General features: G+C 57.3%; 1 protein-coding gene across 4 annotated transcripts; it reads right to left on the reverse strand.

Annotated features, from left to right (window-relative positions):
* Positions 1-326: 326 nt before the first annotated feature.
* Positions 327-17588, reverse strand: LHX6 (LIM homeobox 6). Of its 4 annotated transcripts, none has more exons than XM_082067832.1 (10): positions 17456-17588; positions 16798-16938; positions 16324-16506; positions 16128-16249; positions 10542-10762; positions 7853-7953; positions 7443-7538; positions 6126-6300; positions 4870-4973; positions 327-3930 (listed from the first exon to the last, which is right to left on the reverse strand). In XM_082067832.1, the coding sequence occupies exons 1-10, from the start codon at positions 17528-17530 to the stop codon at positions 3910-3912; spliced, it is 1239 nt and encodes a 412-aa protein (XP_081923958.1). In that variant the 5' UTR covers positions 17531-17588; the 3' UTR covers positions 327-3909. The 4 variants fall into 4 exon arrangements, with proteins under 4 accessions (XP_081923958.1, XP_081923960.1, XP_081923961.1 ...); XM_082067834.1 differs by having other exon boundaries at positions 16798-16863; positions 17456-17532; XM_082067835.1 differs by having other exon boundaries at positions 16798-16925; positions 17456-17511.
* Between the last annotated feature and the right edge of the window lie 143 nt (positions 17589-17731).

Genomic DNA, 17731 nt, shown 5'->3' on the forward strand with positions numbered 1-17731 from the left:
CGGTGTTGAAGTCATTCAAATCCATCTTAATCAACATTATTTTCCCAGATTTTAGTTAGCTGTCCTGGTGAATTCCTTTCCTCTCTTTTTGCTCAGTACTTTGATATTGATTGATCATTGTAATAATGTACACCAGAGGTATTCTTTAATGACTGGTTTGCTAACTAGGAAATTATATCCATTTACTACGAACGTTTGTTGAACTCTCCTGAAGCCAGAGTTTAACAAAATAATAAAAGAGGAAAACTGGGTGGGTTGCTGCTTGATTAGTAAGCCAGAAAGTATTTAAAAATAAAAGAAAATGGAATTACATCATTTTCTGGATGTAAGTGCCAGCACTTCTACTTGCATTAACTTTATTTATTACACAAATAAGACATTTACAAAGCACAACATTAAAAGTATGTAACAAAACAGACATTGGTTTTACAAAAAAAGTGCTTACAATTTAGTTTTACTTTTTTAAAATAAATATTAGTCTTGACTGTCCACTCATTCAGAGAAACTTTTTTTAACCATTGTAGCCAAGACATGCAGAATTGCAACATGCGACAACAAATGACCGGCAGATGAAATCAAACCGCTGTGTCGATAGTTGGCATCTTGCAGATCCGTCCCTGGTTCCCACTCCTGCCCCAACGAGCACGTTGTGTCAGCACCTTTAGCTCGGGCGCTGGTGTTAACCAGCATGAGCCAAAAAACAAGATCAGTAATAAAACTGTAAACCATTCCACTTTCAGACCCTCACCATATTTAGTTACCTTGTTAAACCCGGGTGAAAAGCCTTTCGCTGGCTGTCTTCATTGGCTTTTGTCTGCAAAAGGTTTTGTAAATAGCAACTGGGAAAGTTGAGTACGCAGAGGCTGCGTTGCTGCTCCAGAACCCGCTTGGCAATTACTGAATAAACTAAGAAAGTGAGAATGATTTTCATTTTATTTTCTTTTTAATCTACAGACAGGAGATGAATGCAAATGACCTGAGATAAGGTTTGGTTCAGTGGCAACAGTCAGTGTGAAATACGTTGTGAAACAATGTACTGAATAAATTAGAGGATTTCTTACATTCTTGGGTACAGTTGAGTATTTTCCATACACATAATTAGCTCTAAAAACTGCACAAGCTGAATTGCTTCCAGTTTTTGCAAACAATTTGGGCTTAATATAAACAGAGCATTCTGAATGATTTCTGAATTAGCAAAGCTGCTCCTGGCTGCCCACTGGGGGGACGTGCCCCCCAGCAGAGCCGGAGCAGCACCCGCACCCTCGGCCCCGCCAGCCCCGGCCGTTACCACAACCTCCACATACAGTACATTTCACAAGTGGGCTTTTTTCGATCAGTAACTAAGTTGATATTTAGCAGGTATATATTTAAGAGTTTCCCTTTCATCGCACCGCCGAGACAGAAGAGAAATGCAACAAACCGTTTTCTCCCTCAGCCAAACAGTTGTGGGAATCTCAAGTACTGTGGGATGTCAGGTCAAGCTAGAGCCTGAAGTCTCTCCTTCAGTCTTCAGTGAAATAGCTACGCACTCATTTATGGCACTAATTCCACAACTAAACCGTCATTAGGATGCGCGAGCACAAACAGAGAAGAACACTGGGCCCCGGTGACCCTGCTGACCAACACCAGCATCTCAGGGCTGTTGTGTGTGGACACCACAACCCACTGCAACCTCACGGTCACAAATGCTCCAACAGCCAATGAAGGGACCGCCCGTCCTGCTCTCATGGCTACGGACACGAAGAAAAGTGACCGCGACGGGTTCAACTGGTGGCTGTTCCCTCCCCGAGGGGACACTTGGGTGGCTCCAGTCAGGGCAGGCGGGCAGGAGCGCCTTGTCACTGCCTACACACCGCAAATGGCTATTTGCACATCAGGAGGTGACAATAATACCTTGCAAACTTAATTTCTTCTCACCTTTCAAATGTTATTTTAAATTTGGGATAGAGCTGCTGACTGCTGGCTGCAATTAGGCAGAATACTGACCCAACCGGCCAAGTTATTGCCATCATTCTCTCTCTCTCTCTGTATTTTTTTTTTTAAATATATATACACACACAGAGGTATGTGTGTATGTACATATATATTTGTTCCAACAAGTATCAATGCATGCTTGCATTCGGTTACTTCTCAAACCGCGAGGTCTTGGTGGCCACCTGGACCCCTCACGCTGTCCCGTCCCCAGCCGGCGTGGCGAGCGTGCCTCACCGTCACCCGGGGCCACGCGGGCAGCGCTGGTGTCACACGGAGCTCGGGGACATGGGCAGGAGAAGGTTTGCCACGCGTGCAACACCGACCGGCCAAACCGGCGGGACGGCTGCCCACCCCGCCGATGCTGCAGAGTGATCCGGGATCCAGAGAAAACCACACGTATCTACAGTTCCAATTAAAAACAAGCTGTGTGACGGATGGATCCGTGTCTTCTGTTCCCCAGGCACAGTTCGGTCACGTTACGTGCTCATGGTGGCTCGGGTGGCCTTTCCCGTTGCTGGAAGCACAGCCTCACAGACCGTGCGTGGCAAGACAGACCCGTGTGCTTGCACAGAGAGAGGTTTCCTTACAGACCTGCTCCTGGCCAAGCGCAAACGGAGAAGGGCTGGCAAAGCTCACTTGTTTACTTTTTGTTATTCCCGTCAATGAAGGATCATTTCGGGTTTTTTTCCCGGATTTGGGGCTGAGTGCTTCCTTTGCTGCAGCGAACACCGGCGAGGGACAGCACCAGGACTCAGAGCAACACAGGAATGCGCCATCACCTCGCTGTCCGCTCCGTTAGCCGCTGGCCTGCTGGCCTTACTGCGGTTTTCACCTTTTTAACTGGCCTCTGGTTTCTACCCCACTGTTTCCACTGACTGCACTGGGGTCCACACCAGGGCAGAACATTTCTACACATTTCTGGTCAGCTTCCATTCAGGATTTCCCAGTCCCAGAGTATGGAGTGTCTAAGAGTTTTGTGTAGGTACATTCTGAAATCACTCATTTGTGATCCAATATGACTCCAAGGAAATAAAGTAGCTTGTTAATAAAGAGCAAGAATAATAAAAAAACAAGATTTAAAAAGATTTGGCAGATGGCTGTGAGAGGAGAGAGATACTCAGTGCTCTAAGAACAAGTCGGCAATCACAAACTTCAGGGTGCTAAACTTGGCTCTGCCACCAACCCCCACGGATCCTCTCAGTTTAGGACATTTCAGTTTCCCCTCCTATAAAATGGGGGGGGAAAAACACTAAGATTTACTTACCTTGGAGTAAATCAAAGGACACGTGATTCTAAAGCACTTCGAGGAGGAAGGAAAACTGCCTATTTCCAGCTGGCATCATGTTTTCCACTTAGTGGAGTCTCAGCTACCTGCGAGTTTGGCTCAGGAAGGTCTGTGTATATATCAAGTTGCTGAGCCAAAAAAGCCCATTTCAGATTTCACACGTGCAAGTGGAAATAAGGAGGGATGTCCGGGAACCGACAGCGCTTCACTGGTGCAAAAAGAGAATCAGGCCAAACCACGTAAATTCCTCCTTCCTTCATATTCAGAGGTGATCATCGACCCCCCCGAGACTCGGCATGTTCCGCTTTGTTCATATTCCCATGGGTTTGGGAGCAAGGTTTGCAAGCACAGCAGAGTCACTAGTTTTGACTGTGTCTGGCATTGCCCTGGAGAGACTCACGGTCATTCTACAAGTCCACAAGAAACAAGTGAAAAATGTAACTCTGCACTCAACACACACATACACAGAGTGTCGCTGGAGAAATTAGAGTGGATGTGAGATGCTGGTCAATGGAAAGAACTGAGAATGCTGGATCGGAGTTTCTCCCGCGTGACTTTCACCCGGTGCCGCGGGCTGGACGCTGCGTTTCAGCGGCTGAGGGGCAGCGGTGCTGGTAGCGCCAGGGGCAGGTGAGGAAGAGTTTGCGCGGTCAGTACTGAAAGAGGATGACCTGGTGGGAGAAAACGGGAACGGAGCGTTAGCTGCTTGCAGAGACACACGCTGACACCAGTGTTTATCTGCTCTGTGATACAGCAGCTACCAAGAAAGATAAAGGCCATTGCTAATGGTCCTTACTCTACCCGCTAATCACCAGAGCCTTCCCTCAAACCGCTCTGCCTCGCTGCTCTGCAAATACCAGTAAGAGTTGCCAAAGGCTCGGTGTTTCTTCAAAAGGAAGCCACTTAAACTGGGATCCTAAACAAAATCTTCTGAGCCTAAGCATGTTTCAGAAGTCTTGCCCCCAAATAAGCTGTGTGTTAGAACAGACAGATACTTTAAGCGGTGAACAGAAAAATATCAATATGCAATATTGTTTCCTGGCCAGACATTGTGAAATAACATTCCTACCTCAGAGACTGTAACAGCCAGTTGTTATTTCTTTAAGCAATACTGGAATCCCCAAGAAATTAATCTTTCTTATTAACTCATGGAAAACTGGAAAGTGAGTGTATGCTAAAGGTCCCCCCTGTTCCGTTGTTAGCAGCCGGTCACTGTTCACACCAAGATGTTGGTGTGCAGATGGTTGAGGAGAACAGAGCAGAATGGGGCAGAATGGGGCAGAACGGGGCTCATCGCACACGGGAAGGGGAGAAACTAGAGAGGGGAGTTGAGGCAGGAGGATGCCAACAGCCCTCAGTGAACGCAGGCTCAGCGTCCCAGCACATCACCATGCGGGTATTTAGTGAAGAACAAAGTGATACCGTTTTGACCAACAGCTGGTACATCAATCTACAGCCAGCAAAACTAAGGAAAGACACATAAGCGGGTAGCAGCTACCGGAGATGATGGGGAAGCAGTGATGCTGAGAGGAGATGGTAGTGGCAATGATGTTACACAGAAATCTGTGCTACAGTTAAGTTTTGGCCCCAAAGGCTAAAACACCATTTACCTTCTCACCCCTATTAGACAGTGGTCCTTCCATGTCTGCTTTGAGGTGCACTGGCGGAGCAGTGTAGGGCAGTCTACAGTGCACTTGTCCACACTGTACCTGACCTGTGGACGAGAAGAGGCTTCAGCCTCTGTTACTGCAAACACCACCCCACATTTTCCTATGGCCTGTGAGGGGGAGGAGAAGCCTCACAAGGGTTGTGGAGCCAAAACCTCCATCCAGGGAGGACCAAAGCTGCCCACCACCCGCAAATGAGTCACCAGCACTTTGGCAACTGTTAGAGAAAGCAACTCTGAGCTTGTCAGCAAGAAGGAGACCATTTGACCAGCGAGCTCAACAGGGCACATTCACACTTTTCTCCTTGACAAGAAAAACACAGGAGGGCCAAGGACTGGGCAGGTAAAGCCCCAGCAGAGACTTTCCTGGGGACGACACATGGAGGGAAAGAGGCTGCAGCAGCTCTCCCTCCCCTCTGGGGCTTCTCCATAACTGGCCCTTCAGAAAATCCCAAAGACAAAGTTCATCCGACCAGGAGGAGGAGGAGCAGCACACGCACAAGTCATGAACCCACAGTCCAAGGGCATTTTTGACAGCGCTCTGTGCCACGGTGCTACTGCCTGCTCCTGGGGAGCACCCCACTGCTCTGCTGTCCCCGAGCACCTCACCGCTGTCCCCGAGCACCCCGCTGCCGTCCCCGAGCACCCGCTGCTGTCCCCGAGCATCCCGCTGCTGTCCCCGAGCACCCCGCTGCTGTCCCCGAGCATCCCGCTGCTGTCCCCGAGCACCCCGCTGCCGTCCCCGAGCACCCCGCTGCCATCCCTGAGCACCCCGCTGCTGTCCCCGAGCACCCCGTTGCCGTCCCCGAGCACCCCGCTGCTGTCCCTGAGCACCCCGCTGCTGTCCCCGAGCACCCCGCTGCTGTCCCTGAGCACCCGCTGCTGTCCCCGAGCACCCCGCTGCTGTCCCCGAGCACCCCGTTGCCGTCCCCGAGCACCCCGCTGCTGTCCCTGAGCACCCCGCTGCTGTCCCCGAGCACCCCGCTGCTGTCCCTGAGCACCCGCTGCTGTCCCCGAGCACCCCGCTGCTGTCCCCGAGCACCCCGTTGCCGTCCCCGAGCACCCCGCTGCTGTCCCTGAGCACCCCGCTGCTGTCCCCGAGCACCCCGCTGCTGTCCCTGAGCACCCGCTGCTGTCCCCGAGCACCCCGCTGCTGTCCCCGAGCACCCCGCTGCCAGATCCCTGCAAGCCGGCACTTACTTTCAATGTATCCGTGCAGCGTTACCATCCGGGCTCGCTCCGGGCTGCTGAAGGGCGAGTAGTGAATGTCATCCGAGAGCGAGGAGGGGATGCGGGACGGGGGGGCTCCCGAGGGTGGCACCGTGTGCTGGGGGGTGTGTTTTTTATGGCGGGCTCTGCAGTTTTGAAACCAAACCTGAAACAAAAGCAGCAAACCCTGTGTCAGGGGAGAGACAGTTCAACTGAAGTGTGGTCCTCTGACCATATCTCACTGCTTCTAATTAGAGAAATAGTTAGGGGATTACACCTTGGAGTTAAAACATGCACGGAGCGGGGTTCTATGCTAATGTGGTGATTTCTTTCTTATGCTTTAATTTTTGAAAGATAGCTGAGAGTAAAAATCCTCTCCAAGGCTTAGAGAAGATCAGCTCTCTGAGACCGTGCATGCTGGACCACAGAGAAGGAAACAGTCGTAAGTGTTTGACAAATTGTTTCCTGTTGAAAGTGCCTTTAAAAAATATCCACATAAAAAATAGGCAGTGTGCAGACTGCTTGATCTTTAGCTAAACGAAGGATCTCAATAACTGAGGCTCAAGCTGGATTTTCGCACACAAAATTTAGATGTGTAATTGGCAAAACAATCCTGGACTGAAGTTCCAAATTTGTTTTAATTGCTTATGTTTTCATTGTATGCAGAAAGTATGTCAGCAGAACATTAAAATAAGAGTATAAACGTCACCAGGGAGCAGAGCTGGGCTGTCTGCAGGGACAGCGAGCTGGGAGCTGCAAAGGGGACATTTCTCTCGGTCCCCACGGCACCGCTCTCCCTCCTGAAGAGCACAAGTGCAGCGACCTTCCTGCCACCGCTTCTCCTGGGGCTGCAAACCCCATTTTCTTCAAACTTCTCAATGCCAATGCCTCCCGAAGCTGCCGGCTTTGCCCGCTCCCTGCGGGAAGCACCCGCGCTGCTGTCAGGGCTGAGCACAGGGCTCCAGGCAACACAGTAAGGGCGGCTTCTCCACCCGGCAATTCATTGCCACTGGCTAGGGCTGTATGGCTTGTTTTGTTTTTTTCATTGCATCATAAGAGAGAAAAACAAATAGAAAACCCACAAGCGAGACAGCAAAAGGACAGTGCTGGCATTGCTGCAGGACCTGGTGAAGGCGACACACTGGTGAAGCAGCGTGAAGCTGCTGGATACGGCAAGTGCTGGGGTGGATGTGCGGGAGTGAGGGGCTGTGGGACACGGGTCCTGTCTGGCACCAGCCTTTTGGGGCTCCTCCTCTGCCCGTTCCTCGCTGACAGTGCCTCACCCTGCCCGATTCCGCTGCCCCTCACCTGAATGACTCTCCGACTCAGCCCCGTCATGTCCGCCAGCTTCTGAAGCGTTTGTGCGTCGGGGTTGTTGTCCTGAGCGAACTGTGCCTGCATGACCTGGTGGGGAGAGGAGAGGAGAGGAGAGAGAGGAGAGGAGAGGAGAGGAGAGGAGAGGAGAGGAGAGGAGAGGAGAGGAGAGGAGAGGAGAGGAGAGGAGAGGAGAGGAGAGGAGAGGAGAGGAGAGGAGAGGAGAGGAGAGGAGAGGAGAGGAGAGGAGAGGAGAGGAGAGGAGAGGAGAGGAGAGGAGAGGAGAGGAGAGGAGAGGAGAGGAGAGGAGAGGAGAGGAGAGGAGAGGAGAGGAGAGGAGAGAGGGGGTGAGGATGAGGCCAGGGAGCCGCAGCCCCTCCAGCCCCCCGGCCCAGCCCCGCTACCTGCAGCTGCTCGGCGGTGAAGGAGGTGCGGGCTCTCTTGGCCGGCTTGGGCTGGCTGTCCTGCTCCGAGGGCACAGCCCCCTCCAGCGTGATCCCGTTGCCTGCAAGAAAGAAGCCCCGCACACCACGGGTCAGGAACTCCTCTGCCCACCTGTGTGCAACAGCTGCTTGGCGGGGGATCACACACCTGACACCGTGGGGCACCCCCAGTATCCCATGCTGCGAGCAGCAGCACAAAGAGCAGAGCCAGCACCACTGCTCAGGAGCTGCCCCGGGCTGCTGAGCCACTCCGGGAGGCACCACCGGCCCGAGGAATTTACTATTGAATTAAGAAAAACGCAGCAAGTTGGTGGAAGATGTGGGGAATGAGGGGTGGGGAAACGGCAGCAGGAAGATGGATTTTGAGGCAATGTCCCTCTGGCCCTGACTCGTGGCCACCACTTGGCTGTGTCCTCCAGCGAGTGGCTCAGAGGGGACGCTGCCTCTGCTGGGCTCACCAACATCCATCCTTCTGCCCCATGCTGCTCCCCGTGACCCCATCTTCCACTGCGGGCGCTGCCTCCATCAGTCGTTTTGTATGCTCAGGGCGTTTCAATGGAGTCTTTGCTCCTATCGCTGGCCCCAAATCCTCCCAGCACCCCAACCTTCTCCTCCTGAGTCCCAGAGCAGCAGCAGGAGCAGCATTGTCTCCATGGACTTGGGGTGCTGGTGACCCCCCACAGTGTGGTGCCCAGGCTCTGAGCAGCAACCGCGCTGAAGGAGGATGTGCCAGAAGGGGACTGTCCACTGACTCCCCAAACACAGCACCAGGGTGAGCCCTGTCATGCTCACAGAACTACGGACCCTGCTGGGGGGCAGCTGGAGACGGGGTCCCTAGTTCCTCTCTGGGGTCCCCCTCAGCCCGTGTTGTGCCCAACCACTCTCGGCAGTGGGGTGAAGCACCGAGGGGTGATGGATGAGGGAGGATGCCTGAGCGGGGCCGGCGCTCGTCCCACTCCCAGGATGTGCCTGCACAACCCGACGCTCGCTCTGCAAGCTGGACCGGGCTGTGATTGTCTTGGCTTGAGTTGAAGGACTTTCTCATATAGTTTGACTTGTTCTTTTAGGATGATGAATGGGACTCTGACTTAAGCAACATCTGTTTATTTTTCTTGTATGTAAAACCTCATGTGCAGAAGAAATTGCTGGGTAATTACTGGAGGGGGGAAGCATGGCCATCCAACTCTGCAGCAACTGCTGCTCTCCAAAGCGATCCCATCCCCTTCTCAAAACCAGGGAACACCTGGACACAGGTACCCACGCAGGACTCTCACCATGTCCCCCAGCACTGCCCCAACACTGTGGGGTTCAGCGGGATGCTACAAGCAGCCACAAACCCACCTGCCCAGCCCTCGGCTGGGGTAACAACTTTGTGGGATGCCCCAACGCCAGAGCCGGCCATCCTCACACAGCCTGCTCCCCCAGGCCACACAGCTCCCCCTCCATCCCTGCTCCCCACCGCCTCGCTCGCGCCTCCATGGCAGCCGACCATATGGACCGACATGCCACAAGCCGCATCTCAAGCTGGGACCCTCCCAGCCCGAGCGGGCACTCTGTTTTCATCCTCTTACTCAAACACTGTAAACAGAAACACTGATGATTTTCATGTCAGGTTGTTAATGGTTTCCACACGCTGCACAGGGCAGGACACAGTGTTTGCCTCCCCATGCCCACCAAGCAGCAGCGATGGGCACGCTGGGCTGGAGCTGTGCTCTCGGCCAGGGGTGATGCCCCAGCACAGCCCTGGAGGGTCCTGGGTGCAGGGGCCTGTGGGACGGTGGCCCCGGGTCCTTCCCTGGGTGACTCTGTGGCTGCACGGCATCCCTGGGCAGCCTCCCCGTGCCAAATGCAGCACCCGTGTGATAAAAGCAAACGGCCTCGCAGCCACCGTGGCCATCGGTCCCCGCAGACACAAGTGCAGGAGAGAGACGGACCCAGCATGGCTGCCCCCCCACGGCACCGAGCCCAGGAGCCTGCCTGTTCCTACAGCTGCCATCGCTGCCATGTCACCCAGAACAGCCCTCGCACTGCCTGGCCTCCCTGTGCACGGCGGCAGAACAACATCGCTGACTCCTTCCTCTGAGCATCGCTCTGGCTGCAGCCACGAAGGAGGATGGGGCTGAGGTGTCAAGGGGATGGGGGCTGTGGCTCTGCGTGACCTCGATGTCACCAACTTGACTGGAAAAGCAGAGGCCGGGCAGCTGCTCTTGGCGTGCCGTGGCAGGGACGGCAGGGTCGGCATGGTCCAGCTGGGAGCGGCACATCCGCGGGCGGGCAAGGACGATGGAAAATGATGGGGAGGTTTTGTCAGGTCTCCAGCTTTCCCACCTTCTAGAGTCATGACTCACAGCCTCAAAATCCCTGCGGCTCCCTCACTCACTGCATGCAGCACACTGTGCTGTGCAGGACCAGGGGCTGGTCCCTGGCATTGGCCATGGCACACAGGTGTCCCATGAGCCACGGGCACTGCCGGCACAGTGGCCACCCCCAGGAGTCCTCTGCCAGCCCAGGGCTTTGCACTCAGCTCCCCCGTAGCCACCCATCACCCCCTTTTGGCAATGACAGGACCTGGCACCCCATGATGGGAGTCAGCACAGGGACAGGGATGACCCGCGGTGAGGCCACGACCGCGGCGCTGGGGCTGCGTTACCATTTTCTGCCGCTCGCTTGAGGTTCTCGATCATGGTGTCGTAGTGAATCCGGCACAGCACCTTCTCCTCCACCAAGCCGAACTCCTCGCCGGTGGAGAGCTGCCGCTTGCAGGAGAAGCAGGCGAAGCAGGCGAGGTGGTAGGCATTGCCCCGCGCTCGCCGCACCCAGTCGCTGGCGTAGATCTGCCTGCCGCAGCGGGCACACTTGGTACCGAACCGGCTGTGGGGGAGAAGAGACGGGGTGAGGGCAGGCAGGGTGACACCGGGGTGCGGGTGCTGCTGCTGGCCCTACCACTCACCCATCCAGCCCAAACCCACGACACCGATGGGAGGCGGGGGACGCAGCGATGCCGCCCGCCGGTGCCGTTCCCACGGTGGGGCACGGGCAGCGGCGCAGGCAGAGGTACAGGCAGGAGCCGGGGGTGTGGACTCGCCATGGGCCCAGACGGGGCCAAGGGGCTGAGGTGACGCAGCACCATGAATCAGTTCCCAAGCCCGTGGGCTTTTTTATTTTGATAACAGCCCGTGAGAGACTCGGATGGAAACTGTGTCAGAGCTGGTTCTCTCCCTTTGCCATAAATCAAAACATGTGTTTTCTCCTCACACGTACAGGCGCATGCATCTGCCTTGTCCTCCTACAAGGAGTCTCCTCGCTGCGAGATGATGATGGTTGCACTTAAATGAGTTACACTGGGAAGCAGCTCAGCACAATGAAGTGACAAGACGGCCAGGACCCCCACGCCGGGCACTGGGTGTTTGCACGCACTTCTGAAAAACCTCATTTCTGCCAGGACGTGGCAGACGTGACCCCCCGGCCCTGCACCCCCAGACCTGCGGCTGCCAGGAGGTGCTGCTGCAGCGCAGGCAGGGTCAGGCACAGCCTTGGTTTGGCTTCTGCATTTCATATCACTGCTGCTTAAAAGCATAATTGCAATGAGCAGCAGCAGCAGGAGCAGCAGGGGAGAAGCGACCATCTCCTCTGTCACCGCAGCGCTGGTGCTGGCTCTGACACAGCCCTGATCGCAGCCGCTGCGCTTCCCCGTGCACCCACCGCCGCAGGCTCCCCAGGGGCTCCCCATGGCCCCCGCCACAGCCGGGGAGCGGAGCCGCTGCCTCCCCTGCCCCAGCAGCTCCAGCATCTCTCAGCACAGGCACAACACACCAAGAAGAGACCACAGCCAGCAGCAGGAGACACCCCGCACCGCAACCCCTCGGCTTCGCCGGGCAGAGCAGCCCCGGCAGGTGGGACAGCCCAGGGCAGCCCAGCACAACCAGCACACGCGGCCCCTGCCCGGCCCTGCACCGCGGAGCTGCCGCCCGCCGCACGCTCGGCGAGATGCAGCGAGACCGTCCTGTGCTGGAATTACTAACTGCAAAACTATTTGGGAGGAAAAGAAAGGTTTAAATTTTTCAGCTTGACCATAACTGACCAAAAGGAAAGAAAAAAAAAATGGAGAGCTGCCTGAGAGAGGACATTTCTGTGCTGAAATTATACAGAGACTTAGCTAAGAGACTTCACTAATTTACTTCAGATGGGAACATTGTAAACTGACTTTGTGCCAGCTAGTTTATATAAACGCACAAACAAAAGAACTGTATTAATTTTTTATTTAGAAGTAAAGATCATTCCTGTAAATTGAATTACTTTGAACAATGTGCTATGTAAACAGTCATACTCGCTGAACAGTATCAAACGAGGGGCAGGCGTACCCGAGCTAATAGCACGTGGTAATCACTGCTCCCCGCTCAAATCACATGTCCCCATCACACACCAGCTGGGATCTGGGGGAGACACCCAACTGGCCCCAGCCCCACAGCACAGTGTCCCCCGGGGCCAGGCGGGTTGGCAGCAGATCCCGGGGAGGGGGCAGGGGCTGCCGGGGCTGTGGGGACTCACGGGAACACAGCAGCCAGCGCAGGCGGGGACCAATGCCACTGTCCCCATGGAGCCACCACACGAGCAGCACCCAGAGAGCGGCTGGGGCTCAACAGCCAGACCTGAGCATGGGGCTGCGTGGGCTGCGGCACCGGCAGCTGCCGATGCTGCGCCCGCGGCTTTTGGCCTCTGGTATCAGCCACAGCGATCAGGTTTTACAGAAACCAGGCTGAGCGGGGGCTCAGCACGGGCACCCGCTGTCACCCGACAGGGACGGTCACCACACGGACCACCACTGCCAGAAACAAGGAGAGAAACGCCTGTGAACTGGCTGCCCTGACCTGTCACCGCTGGAAATAACGGCTCAAAAATAAAATAGACTTTAGTTCACCAAACTTGCAGGACAGCAATAGCCCCAAGAGCCCTGTCCACTCGAGCTGTCAGAGCACCAGGTAAGGGGCTCCTGCCGCCCGCCTGGCAGCAATGGGGATGGGGACACGGCCATGCTGCAGCAGGAGAGTTCGAGCCAGAGGCTTTGCCCAAGCCCAGCACTGAGCACAGGCTGGAGCATCACCAACATCTGCCAGAACCAGCAGCTCGCGCCCCACACGCATGGTTTGTGGTTGGGTGAGCAGATGCTGCCGGCTCTTTGCAATCATTAGTGCCAAGAGATGGAAACTGCCAACAACATTACCAGAAAAGACTCATCCCAGAAAGACTCATCCCGCCTCCCCCAGGGGTGGCTGCAACATCTGGGGTGCGGGAAGAGCAGCAGTGGGAGGAGGCCTTGGTGTGTCCGGGCTCTCACATGCCACTTGTACCCAGGTGCCACAGCTCCTCGAGCCTTACTGTCCATCCCTGCCCACAGGGACAGGGCAAGAAACACAGCTCCAAATGTCCCCGTCCCCTCGTAGGCCCACTCTGTAGGAAGCCACTTGCACAGCCCCCGAATTCAGCTGCGGCTTCCAGACATCATCCCAAACCGCACAGCAGACCAGCAGCCACAGCGACTCCATCTCCACGCTGAGCCACGGTGATGCTCGAGCAGGAGCATCATCCCAGTGGGGCGCAATGGCAAGGGGCAACAGAGGCCACCTGGGCCACAGCCAGGCTGCAGGCGCTGGCCCACCCTCCGCACAGCTCTTTTGCTGTCCCGGGCCCCAGGGACTCTCTCTGCAGCCAGCAACCCCATGCTGATGTGCCCAAGGGCTGCCCAGCCAGGCAGGGAGCGAGGCCACAGCAGGGTGCTGTGGGAATCACACCCAGACCATGCCGGGCCTCCCTGCGACCGCAGCCGTGGAAGCTTGGCCGTGAGCAGCCCTCGCATCACCCAGGAACACAATGTTCTGCTCAATGGGCTCCAATTTTAATTTGTTTCTCCTTGAAGCGCTGAAGCCCTGGATGCCAAATGCAATTATTTGACAAGACACAGGAAACAGCAGCGTTTGCTTAAAAACGCACACGCGGCTGCGGAGCTGTGGCAGCGCCAGCACTTACACAGCCCCTCACGTGAATGGGGAAGGGAAGGTCGGACAGACCAGGCCAAAACACGCTCATCGTCGGGCAGCGGGGCAGCACCCATGGGCAGCCCCCCGCCTGACAACCCCCCAGCCCTGGCAGCCTGTGAACAGCCCCAGATCGCGGGGAATTAGCGCTGGTGCAATAAAAGCCACCATGTGCTCCATGCAGAGCACAGCCTGCTACCCCTTCCCATCTGCCTTGGCTCTGAAGATCTGCACGTGTTAGGATGGGTTTTCTGCTTTGCTCAAAAAATAAAAAGAAAAAAAAGACACTTCATCTGCAGCAAATAATAAACACTAACAAATAAAAATATCTCAACATTCAGATTTGTCCTTTGCCAAGTGCCGGGTCCCGGCTGTCCCGGGCTCACCAGCCTGTGGACCAGGATGCTCCCGGGACCCAGACTGGGGGCAGGACAGGAACGGGGCCGGGCGAGCGGCCCCCCCAGCCGGGTTTGCCAGGGGGCTGCCAGGGGGCTGCCGGGGGCTTCTGCCCCGACCCGCCCCGGCCCTCGGCTCCCGGCCGCAGACCCGCACCGACGGCCGCGGCTGCGCGGCTCAACCCGGCGGGCTCCGCCGCGGCTGCCCCGGAGGCGGCGGGAGCGACCCCCGCCCGCTGCGGCGCGGGGGACCGGCCGGGGCTGGTCCGAGGGTCGCAGCGAGTCCCCGGGGCTGGGGGGAGCGGGGCGGCCCCGAGCGCTGCCGCTCCCGCCGCACGGCGTTTCACACGGAGGTAAAAATAAAAGAAAAAATACAACCCATATTTTTCAAAAAAAAGGCAAGTGCGAAGTGTGAGCCGGGAGCCCCCCCGTCCCCCAAAACTGCTGCCCAGGAACCGAGCGCGTCCTGCGGCCACTTCAGCGATTTTCGTTGTAGTTTTCCTTTGGCGTCCCTGGTCGCCGGCGGGCAAAGACCCCACGCCGGGATTTCTAGCTAAACGGGTTTATTTTTTAAGAGCTATTATTCGCTGTGTTTGCTGGAAGGCAATTTAGAGATCCAGTCGCTACTTTAAAGCCATCTTTATAAAGGTCCACTCTTAAATTAAATATATATATATATATAACGAAGTCGGAACGGTTATTAATTAAAGAAAAACGCTTGAAAGTGCCTCGAAGCAGCACAACGGCATCGCCGACTTCCCAAAACCTTTCTGCTGAAACCGAAGGAAATTTCGGTGAAATCACTAAACAAATAGCAGTTTCAAAAATAATCACAATAATCACCGGGCCGGACGCGGAGCGGGGAGCAGGAGCCCGAGGAGCCGCGCACCCCGCGGCGGCACCGGCGGCTGAGCCGCGAGATTTCGGGGACCCTCACAAGAACAACCGCAAGAGAAATATCGAAGGATTTTCCCCCTGCACGCCCTGCCCACGGCACCTTTGTCCGCGCAGGCGGCCCCGACCCGCTCCCCGCGGCCGGACGATGCTGCCGAGACCCCGCGCCCCTCGCCGGGGTCATTCTCATTTCCTGCCCGCGATTCCACTTCCACCGGGGACAAACAGTATTCCCGCATCCTGAGGAGATGGGGAAAGTCAGAGCGGGAGGGCTCTGATGTTCAGTTTAAACCTCAGGATCCTCCATCCCTTCCTGTCTTTCTTTCTGAAGAAAATTCGTGGTTTAAGGTTTATAACTAAAAGGCTGTCGAAGCCAGAAACAGCCTTCCTGCAGGACACGCTCCCCGGGGGATCCAGGTCCAGACCGAACCCAACGGCAGCCAGCGAGCCCCGGCCCGGCCGCAGGGGCTTGCGCTGCCGGGAATTTGTTTCGGTTCTTTAACACAATCCCGCCACGGAGGCTTCGGCATTTGTGATGCTACATCGCAGACAGAGGTTTCTAAAAGCCGTTCGGAACCGCACACCGTTGGGTACATATTTACCCTCCTGCCAGAAGCCGGCACGACGTCATTCAACCAGCATTTCACCAGGCGAGGGGACAATTCCCGCCGCGCAACCCCCGCGGGGCGCCGGGGCTCGGGGCGGCCCGCACGGCCCGGCCCGAGGGTCACGAACCCTTCCGAGGCTGGGGCAGCTGCACCCCAAATCCGCTTCCTCCCCGTGCCCCGGGGGTGACACTTCTCCGCCGGGCCGCTCTGGGGAGCCTGCCGGCTTTTTTCAAACCTTCTCCCCACCAGCACCGGAGCGGCCCCGGTACCGGCCCTCAGCAGCTGCCCCCCAGCCCGTGTCCCCTACCTGAAGTAGTCCATCTTGCAGAAGATCTCCTTGTTCTTGATGTAGCAGCTGTGCTGCTGCCGCAGCGACGTGCGGCACACGGAGCACTCCAGGCAGCGGACGTGCCAGATGAGGTTGTTCACCTGCGGCAGAGAAGGGGTTGAGACCCGGGGCCGCCCGGAGCCCCTCGCCGCCCCCCGCCGCCGCAGCCGCTCACCTTGAGCAGGTACCTGTCGAGGATCTCCAGCCCGCAGCTGGAGCAGACGTTCTTTCCGGCCGACGGCGTGGAGGAGGAGGAGGATGGCGGGGAGCAGACAGACGGGGTGGAGGGTGTGCTGGGCGCTGAGCGGGCGTCCTCCTTCTCCAGGGCGCCGGGCAGCGGCTCCCCGTCGGGCTGCGACTGCGGGCAGAGCGGCCGCGGGGCCGTCAGCCGGGGCCCCGCCGCCCTCCGCAGCCCCGGCCCGGAGCGTCCCGGCGTGTCCCCGCATCCCCCGGCTCGATGACTGCCGACGGGTCCGCACAGTCCCCGGTACGCGCCGCCGTTACCCGTAGCCCCGGCCCGAACCGTCCCGACGGGTCCCCGCAGCCCCCGTAATCCCCGGCCCGGCGGGTTCGCACATCCCCCGGCCCGGTGCGCCGCACAAACCCCGGTGCGTCCCGGCGGGTTCCCGCAGCCCCCGGCCCCGCTTACCATGGTGCGGGTGTGCGGGTCGAGGCAGCGGACGCTCCCTTTGGGCAGCGGCTCCGGCGGCATCACCTTGCGGGAGAGAGCGGGAGAGGGAGGCTGCGGCTCCATGCGCCGGGCGAGCGCGGGGCACCCTATATAAACCGCCTCAAAACAATAAATAAGAACTTTCTAGTGGCCATTTAAATCCTTTGCAACAAAAGCTGCGTCTCTTTAATGAAGCAATTTGAATGTGGATTGAATTCTCTCCCTGCCTGCACTTAACCCGGGCCTCTTGAAGTAATCGCTCGGTTCCCATGCGAGCCAAAGCGCTGAAAAAAACCCACAAACTACCTGCAATTAGAAATTGCCGTAAATGCCCGAGATAAGAGGTACCCAGAGTGTCAATTCCGCCTGTCAATCAGGGAATCCATCAGGCCACCCAAAGAATTGCAAATTTGATTTTTTTAATGGTAGTAATTAAAAATCGAAATTCTTCCCCCTCTCCCTCCGCCGAGCACAAAACGCCCCAGAAAACGCCGGGAAGGAAAATCCTCCCCTCGGGCGCGGGAGGCAGCGAGCGGCCCCGGCCCGGCTCCGGTACCGGCCCCGCGCCCGCCTCGAGGTTCCCGGCCCCGCTTCTCACCCCGCTCCCGGCCCCGACGACAGCAGCGGCGGCGCTCACCTTGCCCGCCTCGGCGCCGGCCCGGGCGCGGCGGCCCGGGCCCCGGGGCTGCCCGCCCTCATGGCTCCGGTGCATGGGGCGGGCGCGCCCCGCTCCGCCCGCCGCCGCGCTCCGTGCCCGCGGGCGGCGCGTCCCGCGGCCGCGGCAGGAAGGGCGGGGAACCGCGCCGGCCCCGCTCCCCCGCCGGGGGCGGCCGCGGGCCGGGCAGGAAGCGGCGCCCCCCCGCCGCGCCCCGGGGGCCGCCCGCCCCGCCGGGCCCCGCTACCTGCGGCGGCG

This window comes from Streptopelia decaocto (genome assembly GCF_964273445.1).
Source record: "Streptopelia decaocto genome assembly, chromosome: 17".
Taxonomy (NCBI): Eukaryota; Metazoa; Chordata; class Aves; order Columbiformes; family Columbidae; genus Streptopelia; species Streptopelia decaocto.

Coding starts and splice junctions, on each gene's coding strand:
- LHX6 (XM_082067832.1), bottom strand. CDS start 17,530: ATGCACCGGAGCCATGAGGGCGGGCAGCCCCGGGGCCCGGGCCGCCGC. Junction 16,939..17,455: donor CCGGCGCCGAGGCGGGCAAG/GTGAGCGCCGCC, acceptor TATTGTTTTGAG/GCGGTTTATATAGGGTGCCC. Junction 7,539..7,852: donor TCACCGCCGAGCAGCTGCAG/GTAGCGGGGCTG, acceptor TCTCCCCACCAG/GTCATGCAGGCACAGTTCGC.